The sequence below is a fragment of the Mugil cephalus genome, chromosome 10 (genome assembly GCF_022458985.1).
Source record: "Mugil cephalus isolate CIBA_MC_2020 chromosome 10, CIBA_Mcephalus_1.1, whole genome shotgun sequence".
Lineage (NCBI taxonomy): Eukaryota > Metazoa > Chordata > Actinopteri > Mugiliformes > Mugilidae > Mugil > Mugil cephalus.
The window spans coordinates 3,204,609-3,225,752 of NC_061779.1; the positions used below are offsets into that span (position 1 = coordinate 3,204,609).

The following is a 21,144-nucleotide window of genomic DNA, read 5'->3' on the forward strand; positions in this document are numbered from 1 at the left end:
CCAGTAAGCAGAAAAGTACTTTATAAACACAAATAAGAAGATATGCTTTAGGTTTTACTTTTATATTTCATCTTTAAAACGGTTTACATTGTTGCCATTGTACTAAAACTATAAAATCTGAGTAGGAAAGTTAGATTTTTCTCTGTAAAAACCACAAACATGTTTAACGAACCATTTTTATAACTTAGAATACAAAGCTCAAGTGTAAATTTCAAAAGCTTATGTACAAATTTAGCAAACAACAAAGGAATTCATAAGTATTTACATTAAAATGCAGGAAATGCATCACGCATTTTTGCACAGATACTTACAAAACTATCACATGTAACAATAAGTAATGCATCACACCATCACCAACAAGTCTAGTTTTACTTGGCCTATCAACACACTTAAAAAACTGTTCTGTAGGTTCAAGTTTGCACTTTCTGAATAAGTTTCAGTGACGCTGCATCTTGCTGCTACGTCGTCTTTAACTGGCCACGTGATTTGGATGCAAATCAATCTTAGTTTGATGTACATAGTTTTTTAATAAAGATCTGACTCAATAAATACACGAATGGTGCTACTTTATATCAAATCTGTGAAATAAAATGCTCCAGATGCACCAATTAATAATTACATGGTAACATGTCAGGATGCCTGGTCTTTTATAAAGCAGCCTTCACTCAGTATAAACAGGACCGGACACACTCTGCTTCCTGTTCTGTCCGGTTAGAGGCTGCTGCTTACGAGCTAATCTAAACTTGTAAAAACGGAGAGACTCATGCTTTGTGTGAGTGTAATTCCAGCGAACGGAAAGTTGACTTCCGAACAGAAACAATGACCTACAATGAGTTTAAATAACCCCTGAAATATGCGCGTTAGCTAAACCAGAGACAATAACAAACTGTCGTCACGGCTTTATTTATGTACGGATTTGTACCATTCACGATTGTTTCGGTCATTTCTTTCATTAAAAGTAATGCATCATTACACACAACAGCTGAGGTGTAAAACGTTCCCAGGCCAGCAAAAGTCTTTTAGCGTATCTGAGTCCTGCTTTATTTTTAAAATGTTCTCTAAGGCCAGACTAAATATAAATATATGTGACGGTGTCGGTTTATGTGTTTCAGTCTATTTTTGCAGCACTTACCTTTCATCTCCCTCAGACTCCAGGCTTGGAAGGCTGGAAAAAAACAGAAAACAAACACACATTATTAGAAGGGTTACTAATTCTGCAACAGAAACTCCAAAGACGTTAATTATGTAAACTGAAACGCAAAGAAACTAATTATTCACTAATTATTTATTCATAATGTATAAACATTTATCATCCCCATTCAGAGTCATAAACCCATCATTTATTAGGATCTGATTGGCTGTTTTAGCACATGCTCAGTGAAAGTCTCAGGATGTATTTTTAGCTTTGGGTTGTGAGAAGGTGACTCTGATCACATCGGAGTGTGACCAGAGAGAAGGGGCTGATTTTAACAAGTTTAAGTGTTTACTGCTGTGAGTGGCAGCTATTTCAGCTCCGGAGACCACGGCTGCCCGGGAAAGGTGGAGGTGACTGTCGTTTTAAGAAGCTCTGATATGTTGTTACAGATGACGCATAAAGGAACAGAGGAAAAGGGCAAATCTATTTAGGACGTGGTGAACATTAACGGCAATTTAGTTCATAGGAGGAAAACCAGAGAGGAAACAGACGATGCACAGCATGTCCAGGATGTAGTTTTTAGTTAGTTTGAGTTTAGTTTACTAAAAGCTGCTTTAATTAAGAACGAAATATTTATTTATTTTTGCATAAAACAGGAAATTAATCCAGTAAAAAAAATGCTTTTAAAGAAAATTGAGAGAAGAGGGAGACATAACGGATGATTTCAGCCACCGATCAGGCAAAACATTATGACCACGGACAAAAGAAGTTAATAACGAGTGATGGGAGTAATGCATTATAAAAGTAATGCAATTACTGTAATACATTACTTTGTGCTGTAACGCAGTAATGTAAAAAATAACTGTTATGTTTTACTCAGTACAAATGTCAGTGATGTGCATTAAAATGAACCTGAAACTAATTAAATTAATTAAGTTGTGTATTTTTATACAAATTCCTAGCAGTTGTTAACTTCCTGTTAGTAATTTAATGAAATATGTAGCATGGTTCCAGCTTTTTTTAGGTGTTCGGATACAATACACAGTAGTAGCTTCTAGCACTATTCATTTTAACATGAATACACCTAAATTTACAACATCTGTATCACATTATGTATCGCGCCATGAGCCATAACTGCTCCACTATATTGTACTGTTGTTAGCGTTAGCCTAGCTTAGTCATTATAGCCTTTTACATCACTTTCTACTGGATGTGGAAATGAGCTACACTGAATGCAATAAGATCTATTGAGAACACAAAAGTAATGTAACTAATTGTTTTGAAATTACAGTAACAAGTGATAAGTAATGCATTACATTTTTGAATTAACTTGCCCAACACTGTAAATGACATCGACTGCCTTATGATAATTCAGTGTTCTGCTGGGAAACCAGACCAGACACCCCCCACCCCACAGCAATGACACTCCCTGATGGCAGCGGATGCAGCCTGACACACACATTTAAAAAACATAAAACACGCTTTTTTGTTGTTGTTGTTGTTGTAGATGGAAATGTCCTCCATTATCAGGACCTAAAAGGACACACCGTAAATAACCTCATCAGTGGACATCCTCACCCGATGGCACTTAGAGAAGCTTGAAGGCTGAATGGATGCCTGATGGTTTCTATCCTGCAGCCATTGCAGCAAAAAGCAATCATTACGTTGGAGCTGATTACTTCCAGCTTTCATCCCTGATTGAACCGCTGAAAGAGACCCCCGCTCTCTAAGAACTGAAGGTCACGTCAGACTGTCCTCTATCAGAAAAAAAAAATAAATCGGAGGAACTTCCCATATTCGATAAACTCAAACGTCCATCTAACACTTTTAGTCTCACAAATCTTCTTTCACGTTTACTCCTCTGACAATCAATACCTGAAACCCGACTGCACACAAACCTATCGCATCGACCGAGCTCTTTCCATTCAGCGCGAGGGGTCACTCGGTTAATGAGCTGCAGTTAATCACTTCAACAGGTATGTTACGGGGTCGCGACCCTGGCGTCCAGCTGGTTCTGCAGCCGAGCGCTGCAGTTTCAAGACATTTAAATTGCAGCTCTTTTGACTGGATTCTGATGATAAGAGCGGTGGCTCATTTGGAGTCGAGAGCAGAGGGTCGGGGGAGAGGAGGGAGGAAGAGCTCCCACTGGTTTATAATCAACTGGGGGAGCTGTGTACTAGCAGTTAGAGAAGCAGCGTTTGGGCTGAGGTGCCTTCGTGCCACGGGAAGGTGCAAACAACCAACCGTGCAAACTGCTCCCTGGGTACCTTACTGCCATGTTAGCAAATGCACCAGTTAAATGCAGAAAGAATTGTTCTCCTGGTGTGACTTCACCTCCCACCGAGGTGCATGGAGGAGGGAAAAGAGATTGTAAAAAGGTCAAGACTCTAGACTGTACTCAGAATGCGTGACTAACGTTGTTATTTCCACCTCTTCCAACCTCACACGCCGCCTCAGAAAAAGCAAAACCCTCTGATTTAAAAATCTAGACAGAGACATCAGACTTTAAGGAGAGGACGTTAGGGGGGGAAAACAGTGGGAAAACAGTGACTGTGCTGAGGAAGATGACACGTGACAACGCTCAGAAACAGCTGCTGTGAACGACCCTCGTGATGAGACTGCTTTGTCACGCAACCGAAATAACACTTAATGCTCGATGAAGCCCAGCGACGCTCGGGCAACGCCAGAGGACTCACCAACGCCATCAGCTGATCAGTAACAGCTGACGTGGACTCACTAATCATCATTTAACAAGTCAGTGACACTATCCATCTGACAAGCTCTCACACTGCTTATGGACACTTTCTGCTCCTGACAGGCACTAACAAGCTTAACTTCAGCCTTTTTTTTGTGCATTGCTTTTCTCAGCAAGAAACTGAAAAACAGAAGAACTGACAAAGTCTGAATACTCCATGAGACTTAATGACAACGTCTTAGTGTCCCATATGATAAATGAGGCACTGAAGGAGTCTGTGGGGCGTTAAACCCGAGAAGAAATCACATTCACTAGCTCAGCTTCTCCACCTCCACTGAGATGTAATTTGCTCATAACCGTCCGCCCCCAAATCTGCAGTAAGATTGAAGCTTTTTTCCGGGAAGAGTCCAGCGAGCCAAGTCCAAGATGCTCATTAACCGACCGGACAACTGGACGGACCGGGGCCAAATTAAAACCCAACAGAGCAGAGAAAGTTGGTGCACCGGTCCCAGAAAAGTGGTTTGAAATGACTAAATTCTCATCAGCATCTGCAGTGTTGCTTGATAGCAAACATCTGTTCTGATAGTATCTCACACCTCATACAGATTGCACTTCTGTGCCAGCTTTTATATTTGCTTTTTGCCATTAGATGCCACTGAAACCGTTTTGTAACGGCAGACGTACGTCAAGCTGATGTTATAATGCATGGAGTTCAAACTTTTTAAGTTAAAATCAAGGTTAATATGAAGGAAAGCTTGAGATTTATCCACTGGAGGAGAATTGATACATGAAATAAGGAGTAAGTGCTAGAAAGGGATCTGAACATGTGGCCTGTAGCCACAGCAAAAATTTTTTTCAGCCTGTTGGTTGAAGTGTAGTTGCACATCCCAGCACTTCTTACCTGCTGCTATTGGCTAAGCTAGTTAGCTGGTGTCTTCTTGTTGGTTGCTAGTTGGTAGCTAACTGCTAACCTGCTGGTCAGCCTTTCAGCTGGACTAGGCTTCTAAATGTGTTTTGCCTCAGATCACGGTTCAAAGGATTCTAACACTTTATCCTGTGTATTAATGAATTTGACTCAGTGATGCATTAAAACTCCCCGCGTTCCTCCACGTTGTTTCTCCCAGTCACAAGAAATAAAAGCCGAACTATCACCTCTGTTTCACTGACCTACAAATCGTTTTTTTTTTGTTATATTGCTGTGTCGTGGCTCAAGGTCTGATTCCATTGGTAATTACATCACCCTGTCAGGGGATGTAGAGTTTATCACTGCGCTAAAAAGCATAAATAAAATCCCCCCAACCGGCTCTGACAGATCAATTACTTGAGGGGGTTTGGAACTCAGTTAGATGGAAACTCCATTTAAGAAATAAAGGAGATTGGTCTTGATGTCTGTGGGGACCAATTCGCTTAAAATTAAACTTTTCCTTCTACAGTGAAGTCAATCGTTCAGTCGTTTGCGCTGCTCTGGGGGCACGTGTATCGTTTTGATCTTTTATAATTGAATGAATGGGAGAAGTTATCGACGTGCTGGCCATCGTATTGTCCTGTTAATGTTAATGAGCTTCGTCCACATCCATAACCATCACATGGATCTGATAATTAAAGGATTTGCGTCTTTCAGCAAATATTTGTTATTATTATTCTTTGCTAAAGTGATTAGCATGATTCGTTTTGGTCACAAATAATTGGTTTAAGAGATTCACAGTTTGACCACTCTAGTGTGTGTGTGTGCGTGTTGTTTAACTCCCCAGACTAGCAGCTAATTTACAGCCCTCAAAATGTTGAATGCACCACGTCAAGCCACTGACTGATCACGGGCCGGGCAAGAAAAGAAAGCAAGGCTGCATCTCAACACAGGACCAGACTTAGCCACAAGGTGCATTGGAGTGAAAACTGGAGCAGAGGTTTGTGTGTGTCTGTGGGTTGGGGGTGTTGCTTTACCTCATACATGAGTAGTTATCTCCAGGGATAAAAGGTAGAATGCTACACAGCAAACAACACAACCGACCTGTTCCACGTGACCGCTCCTGACACTCGCTGCATCTCTCCCAGGGCTGCCAGCAGCAGAGATGATTTTCCACAACCCACCTGGCCCACGATCATAGTCAGCTTACCTGACAGGAATTATGACGGACAGACAATAATAATAATAATAATAATAAAAAATTAAATAACGAGATATAACGAAACAAGTTAAAAGTCAGGGGGCAAACGGGGAGGAAAGCCTGATAACTCACCAAAAGGAATCCTGATGTCCACGTTAGAAAGCGTCGGGGGTCCGTCGGTCCAGGTGAAATAACCGCTGGTTATCTGAAAACACGCCACAGCTTCTTTCACTCAGCACAAATACAATAAACATCCTTCAGAGCGTTTGTGGGGCAAAAAGGAAGGAAACAATCTCCTCATTCTTATTCATGTCATGCGGGGAAGCTGTTGCAACTTATTCGATTTCCGGATGTTTAGAGTCACACTCCGCAGTGGAAATTTCACATTATTGACTAGTCTACACTTATATTTACTCATCTTATGTTCATATAACACTAATACCGTACTATTTTGTTTTGTGTTATTGTGATCTGTGTCTCTTCCTCCCACAGCAGAAATCTGATATCAGGTTGGTTTGACTTTGACAAGCACAGACAAAACATTCTGAGATAAATGCACGAGTGCAACCTTGTGAAAGGACGATGGTGTCGTTAGCTAGACAAAACTGAACAACATTACTACGCCACCTGAATTTCTCTGCAGGCAGGGTCACAAATACATGATGATTACTGCTGTAAACCTTTCTGAAAGACATTTTAATCTTGTGAATTCACAGGAATTTCCTCAACACACACGTATAGAGTTAGTGTAGATGCTTACATGGAGTAAGATGCTTTGCTAGATTCCATAAAAATCCAATCTGCAGCATCGCGGATAAAACAATAACAAATGATTCTGATAGAATCAGAGCAAACGTGTGAACTGCAGAGAAAGTTTAGTCTGATCAGTGGCGTCTAAAATATGACGCGTGATGATGTGCAGACTGCGCCGTTGTCTTGACACCTCAGGCCAATTAGTTTGGAAATGCAGTTGAAGAGAAGTCAGAAGACTTTAAATGCGCAAAGGCAGAACTACAGAATACAGATGATAACACTATGCAAGATAGATGGATGGATAGATAGATGCTTATAGTATATATGCTACAGGCCAAAGGTTTGGAAGCAAGATCAAATTTGTACATAAAAGATCATAGTTCCACTCGTATACTTTGCAGCAAAATAAACATGACATTTTTACTATAAGGATCAAGTTTTTGAGTTTTTCCTTCTTCAAAGTAACCTCGTCTGACTTTAACAACACCACGACAAATACGAGGCGTTCGTTCCACAAGACATGGAAAGATATTTGTATGCAGACTCTCAAAAGCCAAAGAGTTAAAGTGAATAATGCAAACCATGATTTATTTTATTTTTTTTTCACTTTTGCAGTTAAGTTCTGACTCTTGCAAATCTTCTCGACCCTAAAACTAAACCCTTCTTTTCTTTTGCTGACATTTATTCAGCAATGGTCTGGCCTATAGTGTGCATATGCTGTATACAGCAGTAGTATAGCTATATTCAGTCCAACAGCATCTTACAAAAGCAAGAAATTTTCGTGCAGATCGTGCAAAAAAAGATTTTGAAAGGTAATAAGTACCGTGTCACTGGTGAGACAGAGACAAAACTTGGAGAGAAGCTGGATATGTTATATCCTTTTAGAAGCATGTAATAGTTAATATGAGGTTTGACACTCTGGTCTCACCTTGATGCAGATGTCTTGGTGCACATCCTGTGAGGGTCCGTTTCCGTCAGGTTCCCCGTGCGAGCTGAAGTTGTTCCAGTCGTCGTCCCTCGGGGGGCGCTTCCTGTTAACCACCTTCAGGGGCTTGAGGTGTCGGGACACGGAGGTGGAGGAGGAGGAGGAGGAGGAGGACGACGAAGGGAAAGGTTTAGAGGATGACTAGAGGAGGGTTGTGTAACATCCAGCAGAAAGGACAAAAGGGGCAACGGTGATATAAATACGAGGACAGTCAGGTGGAGGAGGGGAACATTCAAAGCAAGGTGAGACGGACTGGATGAAGCAGCAGCGCTCGGCAGAACAGATGTGGCAGACAGATAATTGAAGCCACTGAAGTGTGTGTGCGTGAACTCACCACGGCCTGGTACCTATTCTGGTTGTGGTTGCTGGAGCCAGAGGTCAACACCGGTCTGGGTTCCTGCTCGTCTCCAATCTCATCGCTGGAGAAAAACTCGCTGAGCTTCTGAACGCTGGCGCATTACAAACAAGGCAATGAAAAATAAATCAGTCTCATAAATTATGTAATTGATACGAGCATTAAACAAAACTGTATTTGCTCGGTCGTGATTTGAGTGGAGATAATAGCGTGATGCTGTTTACTCTCACATCAGTCATTCACTCATAGGAATTGTGAAATTAATGGAACAAGTTAAGCTTACAATGAGCTTTATCAGCTCCTTTTCTGCATCTGTCAAAGCCGCATATCCCTCAAATGAATCAATTAGCTTTTGTTTCCTTTCCCAAATGAGAATGCATGAGTCACGCTGCTCGTTCATGTCACCTGAACCTAATTATTAGATAACAGATCTGATGCAGATCTCTCACTAACTCATGTGTCTGTGTGTCCACATAATCTGGAGAGAAGTACAGTAACATGCTCAAACAGCCCTGTGTGATATCTAAAGTTGCACCTTTAATAGTTTATGCATGTGCAGCACTGCTATTAAAACCCTTTTTCTCTATCGTCAGAGAAACAGATAAGCTGAGGTGGTGAAACCAAACTATAAGTTTTTTTTTTCTTTCCCCTGGCTGATGATGAAGTGTGTCAGATCACACATCCTAAAAATAGGCCTCTCAGAGGATCACAGGCAGCTTCCACATCCATCCCAGTTAAAATAAGGTGTTTGAGTTCTGCTTTCTTTAATGCAGAAAGAGGAGATGGCGTCTAAACGCTGAAGAAAATGAGCAATTTGTGAGCGTTTTAAGGCAACTGAAGGGGGGAACAACAATTACATGTTTGAAATAAAGCTTATATAAACCCCCAAACTGATGGACCCCATCAGTACTATGTGTGCTCTATATAAAACTTGGCCTAGTGCTATTTATACATATACATTGTTATTATCATTTTGCATTGAATATGTAGCAATTCAAATAATACACATGTGAGTGAGTCTGAGTCCATTTATAAAATATGTTGGATTCATGTTAATGTGTTTTTTAAAGAAATTAATCTGTGGGGGAAAATTTAAGAAAAATGTTTAATCAACCAAAGATTTTGCGGTCCCCCCCTGCAGTACCTCAGAGGGCCCCCTAGGGGTCGCGGACCCCCTGTTGAAGACCTATGCGTTACAGTATCCTCCAGACCTGTGACAATTTTCCATTAAGGCTCAGGCAGAGATGATGGGATTTAAAGTGACATGACCTTATTACCTCAACGGTATTAAGAAGATGAGCTTAACTGAGATTCTTCAAGCCATAAATTAATTCGTAATACGACAAAACCCTACATCTCATGTATCTGCAAGTCGTGCAGACATCGTTTTTAAGCCCTGGGTCAGACTCTTGGGTGATTTGGAGCACATAGTTCATAATATGTGGACGAGGGATTGATCTGGATGTCTTAGATATCCCTCCAGACTAGACATTTCAATCAAGTCAGACATGCTATATTTTCAAAAGAATCACCACCAAGATGAAGAAGAAGCAAATTTGAGCACTTTAAGCCACTTCACCTCTGCATACAGTGGCTATGTCTGTCTTTGATACATAGTCTATGGTCAGGTAACAAACTAAAACAGCAAAATCTCTTCTATACAGAATTAAAAGTGCAAAAAATTGAATTTAGAAAGTTGACCTTTGTGCAATTTTAATCTGATCTACCTCGAGTGTAACAGAGCGTCTGTTGTTTTGGGTCACATCTCCCCTGCTGATAAAAGCATGTAAGCTAAAAATGGGTTGATAATTCACATCTTAATTACTTAATTGCTTCACATGCCTTCCGTGCATCAGTTTCATATTACTAAATATAACGAACGAAGCGACACAGGCAGCCGGGATGAGGGAGGGTTAGAGAACTGACTTGTGCAGGATCGGCCGGCTGCACAAATGGCTGCTGTGGTTTTTAAGCTGCTACTGCAACTACAGAACTAATGGCTGAAATGAATGTCAGTGTGAGGGACCGGCTTACGAACAATGACACGAGAAGACCTTCATCTAATCATGTTGCCTTTTCCCCAGTCTGCTCATTTTCAGTCGCTGGTAGTGCTCCTTCCGCTATTCTCAGACACTTCCAAACTAATAAACACTCCGATACAAGAAAAATAAATAGAATTCTCGTTGTTTATCTACAGATTAAGAAGCAGCGTACACTAATCTGTGATAAAAATGCGCATGAGGAACGTGAGGAACCGTGATTGCCGTTTAGTTTCTCACCTAACCAGAGCCTTGACTGTGGAGCGCACCACGCTGGAGAGGAGGAAGAGGGGGGTGACCAGGATGTGAAAGAGGGACAGGGAGGCAAAGGCCACAGCTGGGGACAGATCGGCGTCCTCGGAAATGTGGACGTGAACCACGAACGTCTGTGAGATCAGAGGGAGGACACTCTCAGAAGCACGAATACACAGAAAAAACTAAGCTGTAAATGTCAAACAGAACGGCGCTGGTGTCAACCTGATAAGAGCTCGAGGATTAAATCGAATCAAAGATGAATCATTAGTCTACATTTGTCCCTCACGGTCACCCATATCCTTGGTATCTGTCTGACTTATTTGTCACCACTCAAGTCTACAGCCGTGAAGGACTTCTATAAATACAGACGGGATTTAGTGTGGTGTTGTCAGGAAGTCCTCCACTGTGCCCCTGCAAAAATGTCACTGGTCGTCTAACAGTCAGACTGTCTGGCACTGTCTCCGCTCTGTCCTTCACAGAGAGGCCAAGAAAACAAGATGCGCCCGGGTTATTTAGTTATCGTTCACTTTCAACAGACACTGCTCCTTTTATTTTTCAAAATGAACTGAATGGAAAACTCACCGTCAACACAGCTGCGATGGGAATAGCTGCATTCATGAAAACTGAAAGCAGAAAAGAGAAAACCACAAGATGATGTAAAGGCAGAAGTACAGAATTTTTTTTTTGATGACGACAAGCGCCTCTGGCCCAGTGGACAAGGTAATCACAACATCCTGTGTTTGAGTCTTTCTCTGCGCACGTCATCTGCAAATTATCTTCTGGCACTCTGTGTCCACCGTCATGCAGTAAATACAAAATATAAACACAAAGCTGTATAAAAAAAATAAAAAAAATGCAGGGAATAGGCAGCCATTGTTGTGTCTACTGCGAATGAATCCTGAACGGGGAATTATTTTGTGCCATTCGGGTATGATTGCTCACGCTCCTCAAATCAAAAATGATTAATTTTGTATTGGACCCGGTTTGTTACAGGACAGTCACAGTGTGGGAGAAAACAAGAGCGAGGAGAATAAATCAGCATCAATCAATTGTGCACAGGTGTCCTTATTTATTCATCAATTTTTTTCCTTGTGGTGTATTTAATTATAAGCTGGAAAAGTTGGAAATGCAAAAGTCAGATGAAATAGAACAGACGAAACACAAATAATGTGCACCAATCAGGCATAACATTATGACCCATAACTGACCCAACTGTAGATGTGTGTATACATACATACAGTAGATATACTTTCCATATTTGTCTTGTTTGTTTGTAATTTATCTTTTTATATTCTTTAGTCCATATGTGCACTGTCCGTGATTGATGAATGCCTCTGCTGCTGTTAATAATGAGAATTTCCCCATTGTGGGGTGAATAAAGGCTTATCTTATCTTATCTTATCTTATCTTATCTTATCTTATCTTATCTTATCTTATGACCATCTCCTCATCAGAGAATGGACATTAGCTTTCTGAGGGTGTCCTCTGATCTGTTTGGGATCTAGTGGAGGCCAGGTCAACACCTCATGCCGTTCTTCATGTATTTTTTTTTTGTAGTTGCTCATAAAGTGTTTTTGTGTCTGAGTGCCAGGTCCAAAAGTTTCTCAGCAGACGGTCAGCGTTATTTCACTTCTCCTGTCGGTGGTCATAATGTTGTGGCTGATTAGTGCAGTGTGAGGCCTTGCTGTGAATTGTAATTATCACGTCCTGTCGCGAAGGTCACACGTCGCCCGCCGTCTTACTGGATATGGACGTGTAGAGAGCGAAGGCCTGCAGGCTGGTGAGCTCCTTGCGCCTCAGCTCCTCCACGCTGTCACAGAAGATGTGCTCCCAGGCGTACAGCTTCAGCAGCTTGATGCCCCGCAGCAGCTCGTTGGTCTTCTTCAGACGCTCGCTGGAGTATTCCTGAATGCAGAAAGAGGGGGACTGTGATTACATCAATTGCAATCAGACACACGGACGAGGACACGCGGATGGAGCCGATACGAGAGGAGTCATCCGTCACGGTGGCAGCTAAGAGTTATTTAGCATAAAATGAAGTAGACATATTTGACTTGTCTTAGCGAGTGCAGCTTTGTAGTAGCTGGAATCAATAAAAGCCGACATTCCCTAGGAAGATAAAGAGTATCGTTTTGAAGTATGCGGCTGTAAAGTTAATTGAAACTTGGAACTGATGGTGGAGCAGGATGAAAAGTCACAAATAGTACTGAGGATGAGAGATACTTACCAGAGTGCTCTTTTGTGTTTGGGACAGTTTTGTGGCCACAAAGTATTGGACAGGAGCTAACACGGCGATGACGGTCGCTCCGATCAAGGCACTGATTCCCAAGAGGTAGTAGAGCAGGATGACTCCCACAACGATCTGAATGTGTGAAGGACACAAAGCCAAACAAACAAACACACAAACAAAAAAAAAAAAAGACACGACACACATTAAGTCTGTGCTGAGGGGGCAGGGGAATAACAGATTCTCCACGATGCAGCATCGGATATGTGAGAAGCAGTGACCTTGAGCAGGATACAGACAAAGAGATGCCACAGGGACGACTCACACACAGCTCAGATACCTCATATTCAACATCCTCCCACAGCAAAACACACCTTTAGACATTTTTATCTGCCTGAAAACATTTTACTAAAGAATTAAACAAATATATCAAATGACCTTTATACCATCACCTACCAGAATTAATAACGATTAAGCTTTAAAATGGATAGAAATCTAGAATGAAACAGTTAAATAGTTCAGCATCCTCCACAGTAGCTCGCTCTGAGATGAGTCTTGTTTACACCTGTCCTTGGCTCCTTCCCAGCCTCTGCCCTTGGCATTTTGCTGAACACATGCCATATTCAGAAAACTCCAGGACACACGAAACCAGATGGAGGAGGATGTGACATTTCACACTCTCAACCACCATCCCCTTCTCCTGTCATCTACAACAAAGGCGTTTTTTTTTTTTAACAATAGCTGGGAGGTCTCGGTCATGTGTAGAAATCAAGTGTAAACACAGCACAGCTTCTGTCAACTCCTCACATCGAATTTAAGAAGGGCTTTCTAACAGCGTTATTTCCCTCTGGACTCTCACCAACATACCGGCACCGGATCATGCAGAACGGAACACCATATGTCTTCAGCACATTTCCTGGCAATCCATCCAACATTTATTCATTGCCTTAATTTGCACTATTCTGCATTGGAATATGTTGCGTAATGACGGGAAACTAATTAAGAATGAGTTAATTTCATTGAGTGCTTTGAAATCCAAACTGAGAGAAGGTGGGACCGACAATATGCCCTGCCCATCTAGGCCAGGTCTCAATGGGATCGTCCTGGTTAAATAAAGATCATGAAAAAATAAAGAAACAAAATTTGTAAACGAAAGAGACCGATATTACCAGTAAGGCCTAAACTTTATTAAAATTACTGATTTAAATTTCAATATTTTCCCATAAATCTTATTAAATTATTCCCAGTAGCCTATGCTTTTCATTTTATGCCTCATCTGTCGCTCAGTTGTGGTGTTTCTGCCAGTGTAACTTGCATTAGAGCTTATATCCAGTAATATTTCAGCCGTAATGTGTTGCAGGAGTCAAAGGCATCTATCTGGACCTTCACAATTAAAGCTGCAGGCAGTTGAAGCTTGAAGCTACATCATTATGAGGCTGTTCCTTTAACTAATCACATTTCAAGTTCATATTTTTAAGCCAAGCTAGTGGTTCATGTTCATCTGTTGTGGTCCAGCAAATGGTCCCAATTAATGTTTTCATAGCAATTTTTTGAACCCACGAAGGCTGAAGGAGGAAATGCTACCAATGTGGCTGCAGATCTGACATTTTCATGTCAGACTTTAAAGGAAAAGCTGGATATTCTGAAGAAAGGCCGCTCAATCCTGGAGCTATAGCTAGCCTGACCCAGCCAGGGAAATGGTGTGTCCGCCACTTTCAGGTTAGCAACAATGAGCGCTACCATTAGCTGAGTCTAAATTAAGATTCTTAAGTTCCGGTTACTGGGTGGACATTGATGCTTCTGCAGGATTTGACGTATGTGACACTTGTGCCCAGGTGCAGTGAGTGAGGAAACTTTTTGAATTGTTTTAAGTGAGTTTCTTGCTTCAGTAACGGCAGTCATTTTACTATATGAGGTATATGAGGTCTACGATTAAACAATGTCCTGTTTAATTGCATATCCGTATGTTTCTGATGGTTTCTATTGCAGTTTTAAGAGGTTGGAGGCTTAGGTGGAAAATGCACGGCCCACCACTGATAAGTACATACATTAAAACTTCTTTATAAATATAAATAGGTGCAAATATGCATAAAGAAGTCATGGTTCAATGGAATTATCTCACATAAAAACCCTTGAATGAGGAAGCTATAGGCAAAAATTCATACCAGACTCACGTCACAGACGATACCTTGGCCAGAAAGATGTGAAACATTAAAAACTTATGAATTCCATTTGGGTGGACTGGTTTCAGGTTCCTTTTAGCGTGGCTAATGGGACACCTGATGGAAAAGAGCTGTCTTTGACTGGCTTGGCTGTCAGAAACTGGACGTCAAATTCTCTGCCTTGATTAAAAAAAAAAGAAAGAATGAAGCCAGCTGACATTTTCTAGCCGCCTACAATAGACATGTTGACTGGTCGTAGGAGGACGTAGGAGTAATAAGACGTTGGGTACTGGTGAGATTTTGCAAACAATTCCTGCTATCACACGAGGGGAGAGGCACACTTCCTGAAAAACATGGGAAATTAAACGGAAGCTGCAAAAAAAAAAAAAAAAAAGATAAAGAGACAGAGAAAAGTGCTGACACGTCTAAGATCACTGTCAGACTTCAAAAGCCCACGGACAGGTCCCATCAGGGCAGGAGGTATTTTCATTCACAGTTTGGATAAGACGGGGAATACTAATGCTGCTTAAACCTCTTAGAAAACATCCGGCGTACAGGGACACTGACACTGGCTAAAAGGTTGCGGTTTCCTTTTTTACTATTTAAATCGGCAAGTTTGATGTTGTAGACATGCAAAATGTAGGCAAGCAACACCAAACACTGAAGCATCAGTGTTTTCTGCTTTTAAACTGCATGCAGGAAGACCACAGATAACAACACAGAATTTTTTTTCGTGTTTCTCAGCTGAAAAACTCTGTGTGCACACGCCGTTCAACATGGTGCTTTATCTTTTTAGCTTTTCAAAATGTTAATATGCTTTTGAGCGTCTTGATGCATGAAGCTTCGAGGCAGTGTTTCCTGCCAGAAACAGATAAGAACATATTCTCTGTCCAAAAAAAACAACAAAAGACGCCAACGAAGGCCCAAATAAGCTAAAGATTAATATATAAATATTAGGCAAAAGACTCACCAGGCCTGCCAATTTTGTCAAAATGGAAGAAAACAGGTTCAAATCAGGCTAAAATATTCGTCCTTAAAATACTGGTAACGCCTCACCACCAAAATATTGTATAATTATCTAATATCTGGCGCAGCTAAGAGTGCTCCTGCCTCTAAATTAATCAAAACTTTTCAAACACTAATATATCCTCAGCTGTCGTCACTCTTTCACTGCTTTTCATTTAGATTGTGACGGCTATTTACCTTTCTGTACGCCCCTACCAGCATAGCAATGTTAACAAATGGACAATGTGAAGCCCTAGCAGGAACACAAATGAGAAAGATAGATATTTGTGTTTTCTGTTTGAGGCATGTCTCAGATTCAATATGGGGGGTATTATGAGAGGCCGGAGGGAAGAAAGACTCGGCAGATGAGAAATGGTCTCGTGTGGAGCTTTAACAGAGGACGAGAGAAAGAATGAAGCATAAATCAGTTTCACAGGGTTTCCTATAATACTGAATTTCGAGTAGAGGCTAATGGACCTTCAGGGGAACGGTGAAATTGGACATTCAATATATACTACAATGGTTGTTTTTAAATTTCTCCTGAGGACTTAATGGTATATGAATGACCACACTGATTACACAGTGCTGCATGTTGTGAACTAACCACTTATAGAACCATACAGCATGTGCATGGACCTTTATTTCCCTCATGGTCATTTAGAAAGCTTCGCCCTATAGTACGAGCCTGATGGGAACAAACATATTCAGAAGAATACCAGAGACAGGATCCAGAACAATAACTCAGTGACGAATCCCTTAATACAGTGTAATGCTGCTTTGTTGTTTCCAACAAGGTTGTGACACCAGTGGGAGAACTCATCTTTCTATGGCAAGATGTGATGACGAAGAAGCACCACCTCAGACAAAGCTTGTACTTTTATACAATGATGCAGTGCATTTCCCATAATCTAGCGTACTCTAGTGCTTTACTGAATGATTTAGGAATATTTGCTGAGAGTAAAACCTATTTTTCTACAATGAGCCTCTCTCATAAGGGCCCCACTATAGTGCAAAATCATCAGAAATTCCTCTAAGAGTATGGCGCCATCTCTTTCAGTGGACTTGTACAAACGGGGGCACCTCTGAATATGTGTTGGAGCAGATAAAGAACGGGCTAAAAGCTGGATGAAAAGGCATTACAGCAGAGAAGCAACTTGGGATGTCATCATAACAAATGTGATGTGAGTCATCATTGCCAAGAACATGAGGCAAGGGCTGCAGTTCCTCCGTATTTATATTGCCCTGTTGTGTTTGCATCAATTGTGTGATCATTGGAGGGACATGTACGTAGATGCACGGTGAGCAACACTGAACACAAGCCAAACTTATTTTTGTTTGCGAGGAAAGTCCAGAGGGCACCTTTCGGAATGACTCAGCTGTCTTTTCTATAAAACATGTCAAGCAACAACATGCAAACAACTGCAAAGCCTCCTACCTGCACTGACCTCTCTCTTCATTAAGGAAAAGAGTGCAGCAACATACAAATATAAAAGAATTAAAGTACACTAAAGCTCTTCACCAGAGTATTATGCAACAAATATATTTAAAGCACGAAACTTGAAGACGTACGATACATCAACATCTTGTGATTTCAACAAAACGCTATTCATAGCGAACCCACATATTTCTTACCTGTACTGGCATGGCCCACAGGTTAGGACAGAGAAAGAAGAACCACATGAGCTGGTTGGTGTCTATGGCAACCAGGTTGCAGATCTGAGCGACAGTCAGCTCGCCCATGGACATGTTGGAGGTGCACAGGCGCATGATCTTGTTGTAGATTTTTGTCTGGGGAGTGGACAAAAAGTACAAAAAAAAAAGGGTTTACACATTGGAATTGACAGATGAAATAGTTTTTAAATGCAACAGTTTGACAAATGTGAGCATGGGAGAAAAATGGGCACATGTTTTCTAGCATGGTCCTCTAGTTTTTATAGGGCGCCATGTGTTGCGTATGTTAAAATGAACACGTAGTTTTTCCTACATTTCGCTCCAAAATACTAAAAAATGAGATCTGATTTTGTCACTTTTTTATCACATTTAGTAAATGTCAAGTCTAAGTGTTAAAGTTAAATGTAAATGTTAAATCTAAATGTGAAATCTAAACATTTACATTTAGATTTGACATTGAACATTTCATTTACATTTAACATTTAGATTTAAGTTTAACATTTAGATTTAACATTTAGATTTAACTTTAACACTTAAGTTTAACATTTAGAAAATGTGATAAAAAAAAGTGACTTTCTCATTTTTTATTGTTTTGGAGCTACAAGTATGAAAAATTGCATGTTCATTTTAACGTGCACAACTTTACAAAAGGTGCCTCATAGTTTTTATACACTTTTGATCACCAGTATAAGTATTAACCAACAGGTCAAACTGGATAAGATAGATTCCCTCAGATTTGCTTCACCAAAAACATCCCTTTCCAACATCTGACTGTAATCAAAACACACACATTTATAGAACTATAAATAGATCATACAAGCATTAACATATGTGTCATGAGGAGAAATAAAAAATAATTTACAACTCGACCAACAACCAAATGGAGTTAAGACTCCACAGTGTGAAAGAAGAGATGGAACATGCATTCGGACACACACACAAAAAAAATGACAAAAATTCAAAAGCCACATTTCAGAGAACGTCTCCAAACGTACCTGTATGGCTCCACGCAGGTTGATACCTGTTTCAATGGCCACATAGTACGAGGCCTGGAGGAAGGTCCTCTGCAGGAGCAGGGCGAAAAAGAGCAGCACAGCCAGCACATACGCATTCTCCAGAAACTCCTTGGAGGAAATGAAACTGATACCGAGCAGCTTCATCTGGGAACAAAAGGCAGGAAAAGAGAGGGCGAGAGGGGAAGACGGAGATTTATCATAGTGAGCGAGGCAGAAGGTAATACAGTATGAACCCTGCAGGATTGGATTTGACCATAAGGGTTTCCATCAGCAATGAATTCAAACTAAAATGTTTCCTTTCCTTCCAAAGTCAAAGGTAACGGCATGCATTTAAAACGTGCAATTTAATTTTTTTCAATTTCACAGCTAGTGTAATTGAATTGACACAACACATCAATACATATCACAGCTGATATGATATGTGAGCTAGAAACCTAAGAAGAATGCTATTCATTTATGGTGCAGAGACACTGTAGCTCCCTCACAAATTAATTAATTCTGTATCAGGTAGATCATTCCCCCTGTAGACACTACAAACTATTTATTAGCGATGCGTCTCAGCTTCATAACAATGTCTATTGCTTTCTACACATTTCTGACTGTAAACTCTCACTATCATATAAACAGAAATACTGGCCAGCTGAAGCGTTGCTATGAGTCATTTTAACACTTTTTAACTTTTGATATTCTATTGGGTTCCCTCCTGTGACTTTCTCACAAATAATTAAAGAGTTATTCTTACAGAAGGATGCCTGAGTGTCAGTCTGCCCTGTGTGAAATCTAAGAAACTGAGACAGACCCAGCAGCAATACGTCTCATAAATATTTCACAAGGCTTAAATTAGTGCGCCCTGTGGGTGATCTGGTGTACCGGGGAGAGATGGGCATCGTGAATGTCTCTCTGAACTGTAGCTGTGTCCTCTGAGAGTCCTAAACTCAAGGTTGCTGGGTTTTCTTTCAGGCTTGCGTCATATTTTGAACACACAATGGAGTGCTGTTTTTATTCATGGTTGACACCTCACCGGCGGCTGAATGGTGCGATTGTCTTTGCTGATGTGGTGGACGATGCCTGAGATGCAGAGAGGGCCAGCGAAGCCCAGCAGGTCGGCCAGGAAGCGGAACGTGATGCTGAGGATGAGAGGTCTACCGAATGCTTTCCTCAGAGCCTGCCAAATCCAGGTGGGGCCTTGGGGCACCAGGCCCTGAGGCCTCTGAGGGGACATACATAAAACGAAAAGAAAGCATGTAGAGTGAATTCACTGAGGAGAAATGAGCCACATTCAGATAAAAATAGCAGTGGCTGAATAAACAATGTGAGCTTTGCAAAAGGATTTAGGTGATTAAATGACATTAATAGCTATCTGTCAGTGGTGCATTTACATTGTTCACTTAGTGTAATGAAGACTGATGATGGCGGAGGTGCTTGTGGTGAACTGGAAAGGCAAAAGAAAGTGGGCTATAGAATAAATGCACGGCAAGAGGAGATAACTGCCTGATCGTAAAAGCAGCATCGACGGCATTAACTTGAGAGTCAGTCACTGCCACTACAACAGAACCCTTCAAAATGATGTTCAGAGTCACATCCTCCACACGACTACTGCTGCTGCATCATGGGATAATAATAGTAATGATAATAATTTATACTGTATTGATCCCCGAGGGGGAAATTAAGTTCCTGCTGTTTGACCCATCCATTTGTTCACAGAGTAGTGTGTTTAGTTGGAGCAGCCACTGGTGGGTGAGCGCAGGGAGTTAGGTGCTTGCCATGGAGAGGGCGGGAGGCGAACCTGGGACCCTCGGTCCCCAAAGCTGTATCTCTAACCACTAATTAATCAGGGTGTATGATGCTAGTTGGGTCAGTGTACATGGAGAGGCAGAATCAAGTGGTTGGGATAATGTACAGGAACATCTGTGCCCAGTGTGGAATAGAAGTACCCAAGTCCCAATGGGCCTGGCTAACCAACCTAGGACATAGTGGAGGTGATAGATGTGGCGACAGCAGCTGACGCCAACATCAGAAAGAAGGAACAAGGAAAAGGCTGAGAGGTACCAAGGTTTGAAAGAGCAGCTGGAACAGATGTGGAAGGTTAAGGGCGAGTGTGGTTCCCATGGTAGTAGGAGCAGTGACCCCCCGAACTGGGACAGTGGCTCCAACAGATCCCAGGGACAACGGATCAGTCCAAAAAAGTGTAGTCCTAGAAAGAGCTAAGATACTGAACCTGCAGAACCTTCAAACTCCAAGGATGATGGATGATGCACAAACCGCCCCTTATATATATATATATTTAAATATATATATTTAAAGCTCAAGAGGTAACTTCACAGCACATTATTTCAAATAGCGTTTTAGGGAAACAAAGATTATACCTTTGGGAGTTAAACAGATTTTCAAGGAAGCGCTACTGATGTTAATTTATATTTAGGGATTATGTCCAAATATATTCACTTCACAAACAACACAACAGCTTGGTTCAGTAAGTCATTTAGCAACGATCAGAGGGAAACATCTGGACTGTCACGGTGCAGTAAACAGTCCCAGAACATTTTCACTGTGTGTGTGTGTGTGTGTGCTCGTCTCTGTGAATCATTCTCAGAGCTGTGAGAACAGACGTGACCGTTATCATGCGCCTCTATCTTTCCATTAGAGCTCGTATCGGGCCTCGTACGAAGCCTGTGTGACTGTGCGCATCACATGTTCACATCCTTTCCTTTCTACCTTGGGTTCAAACAACTAGGAAGGAG

At 41.3% G+C, this 21,144-nt stretch overlaps 1 protein-coding gene across 4 annotated transcripts in view; it reads right to left on the minus strand.

The window, feature by feature from the left end:
* abcc8 (ATP-binding cassette, sub-family C (CFTR/MRP), member 8) overlaps window positions 1-21,144 on the minus strand; it is a 58,176-nt gene that overhangs the window by 21,834 nt on the left and 15,198 nt on the right. For 2 of the 4 annotated variants that reach the window (XM_047596332.1, XM_047596333.1), the window contains exons 7-18: window positions 19,425-19,613; window positions 18,383-18,547; window positions 17,349-17,504; window positions 12,550-12,684; window positions 12,065-12,227; window positions 10,905-10,945; window positions 10,308-10,453; window positions 8,008-8,122; window positions 7,617-7,814; window positions 6,068-6,140; window positions 5,839-5,944; window positions 1,133-1,165 (exon numbers count right to left, since the gene is read on the minus strand). In XM_047596332.1, the coding sequence (XP_047452288.1) occupies window positions 1,133-1,165; window positions 5,839-5,944; window positions 6,068-6,140; window positions 7,617-7,814; window positions 8,008-8,122; window positions 10,308-10,453; window positions 10,905-10,945; window positions 12,065-12,227; window positions 12,550-12,684; window positions 17,349-17,504; window positions 18,383-18,547; window positions 19,425-19,613 (1,520 nt within the window). The remainder of the gene's footprint in view (window positions 1-1,132; window positions 1,166-5,838; window positions 5,945-6,067; window positions 6,141-7,616; window positions 7,815-8,007; window positions 8,123-10,307; window positions 10,454-10,904; window positions 10,946-12,064; window positions 12,228-12,549; window positions 12,685-17,348; window positions 17,505-18,382; window positions 18,548-19,424; window positions 19,614-21,144) is intronic. The other 2 variants (XM_047596334.1, XM_047596335.1) reach the window with 1 other exon arrangement.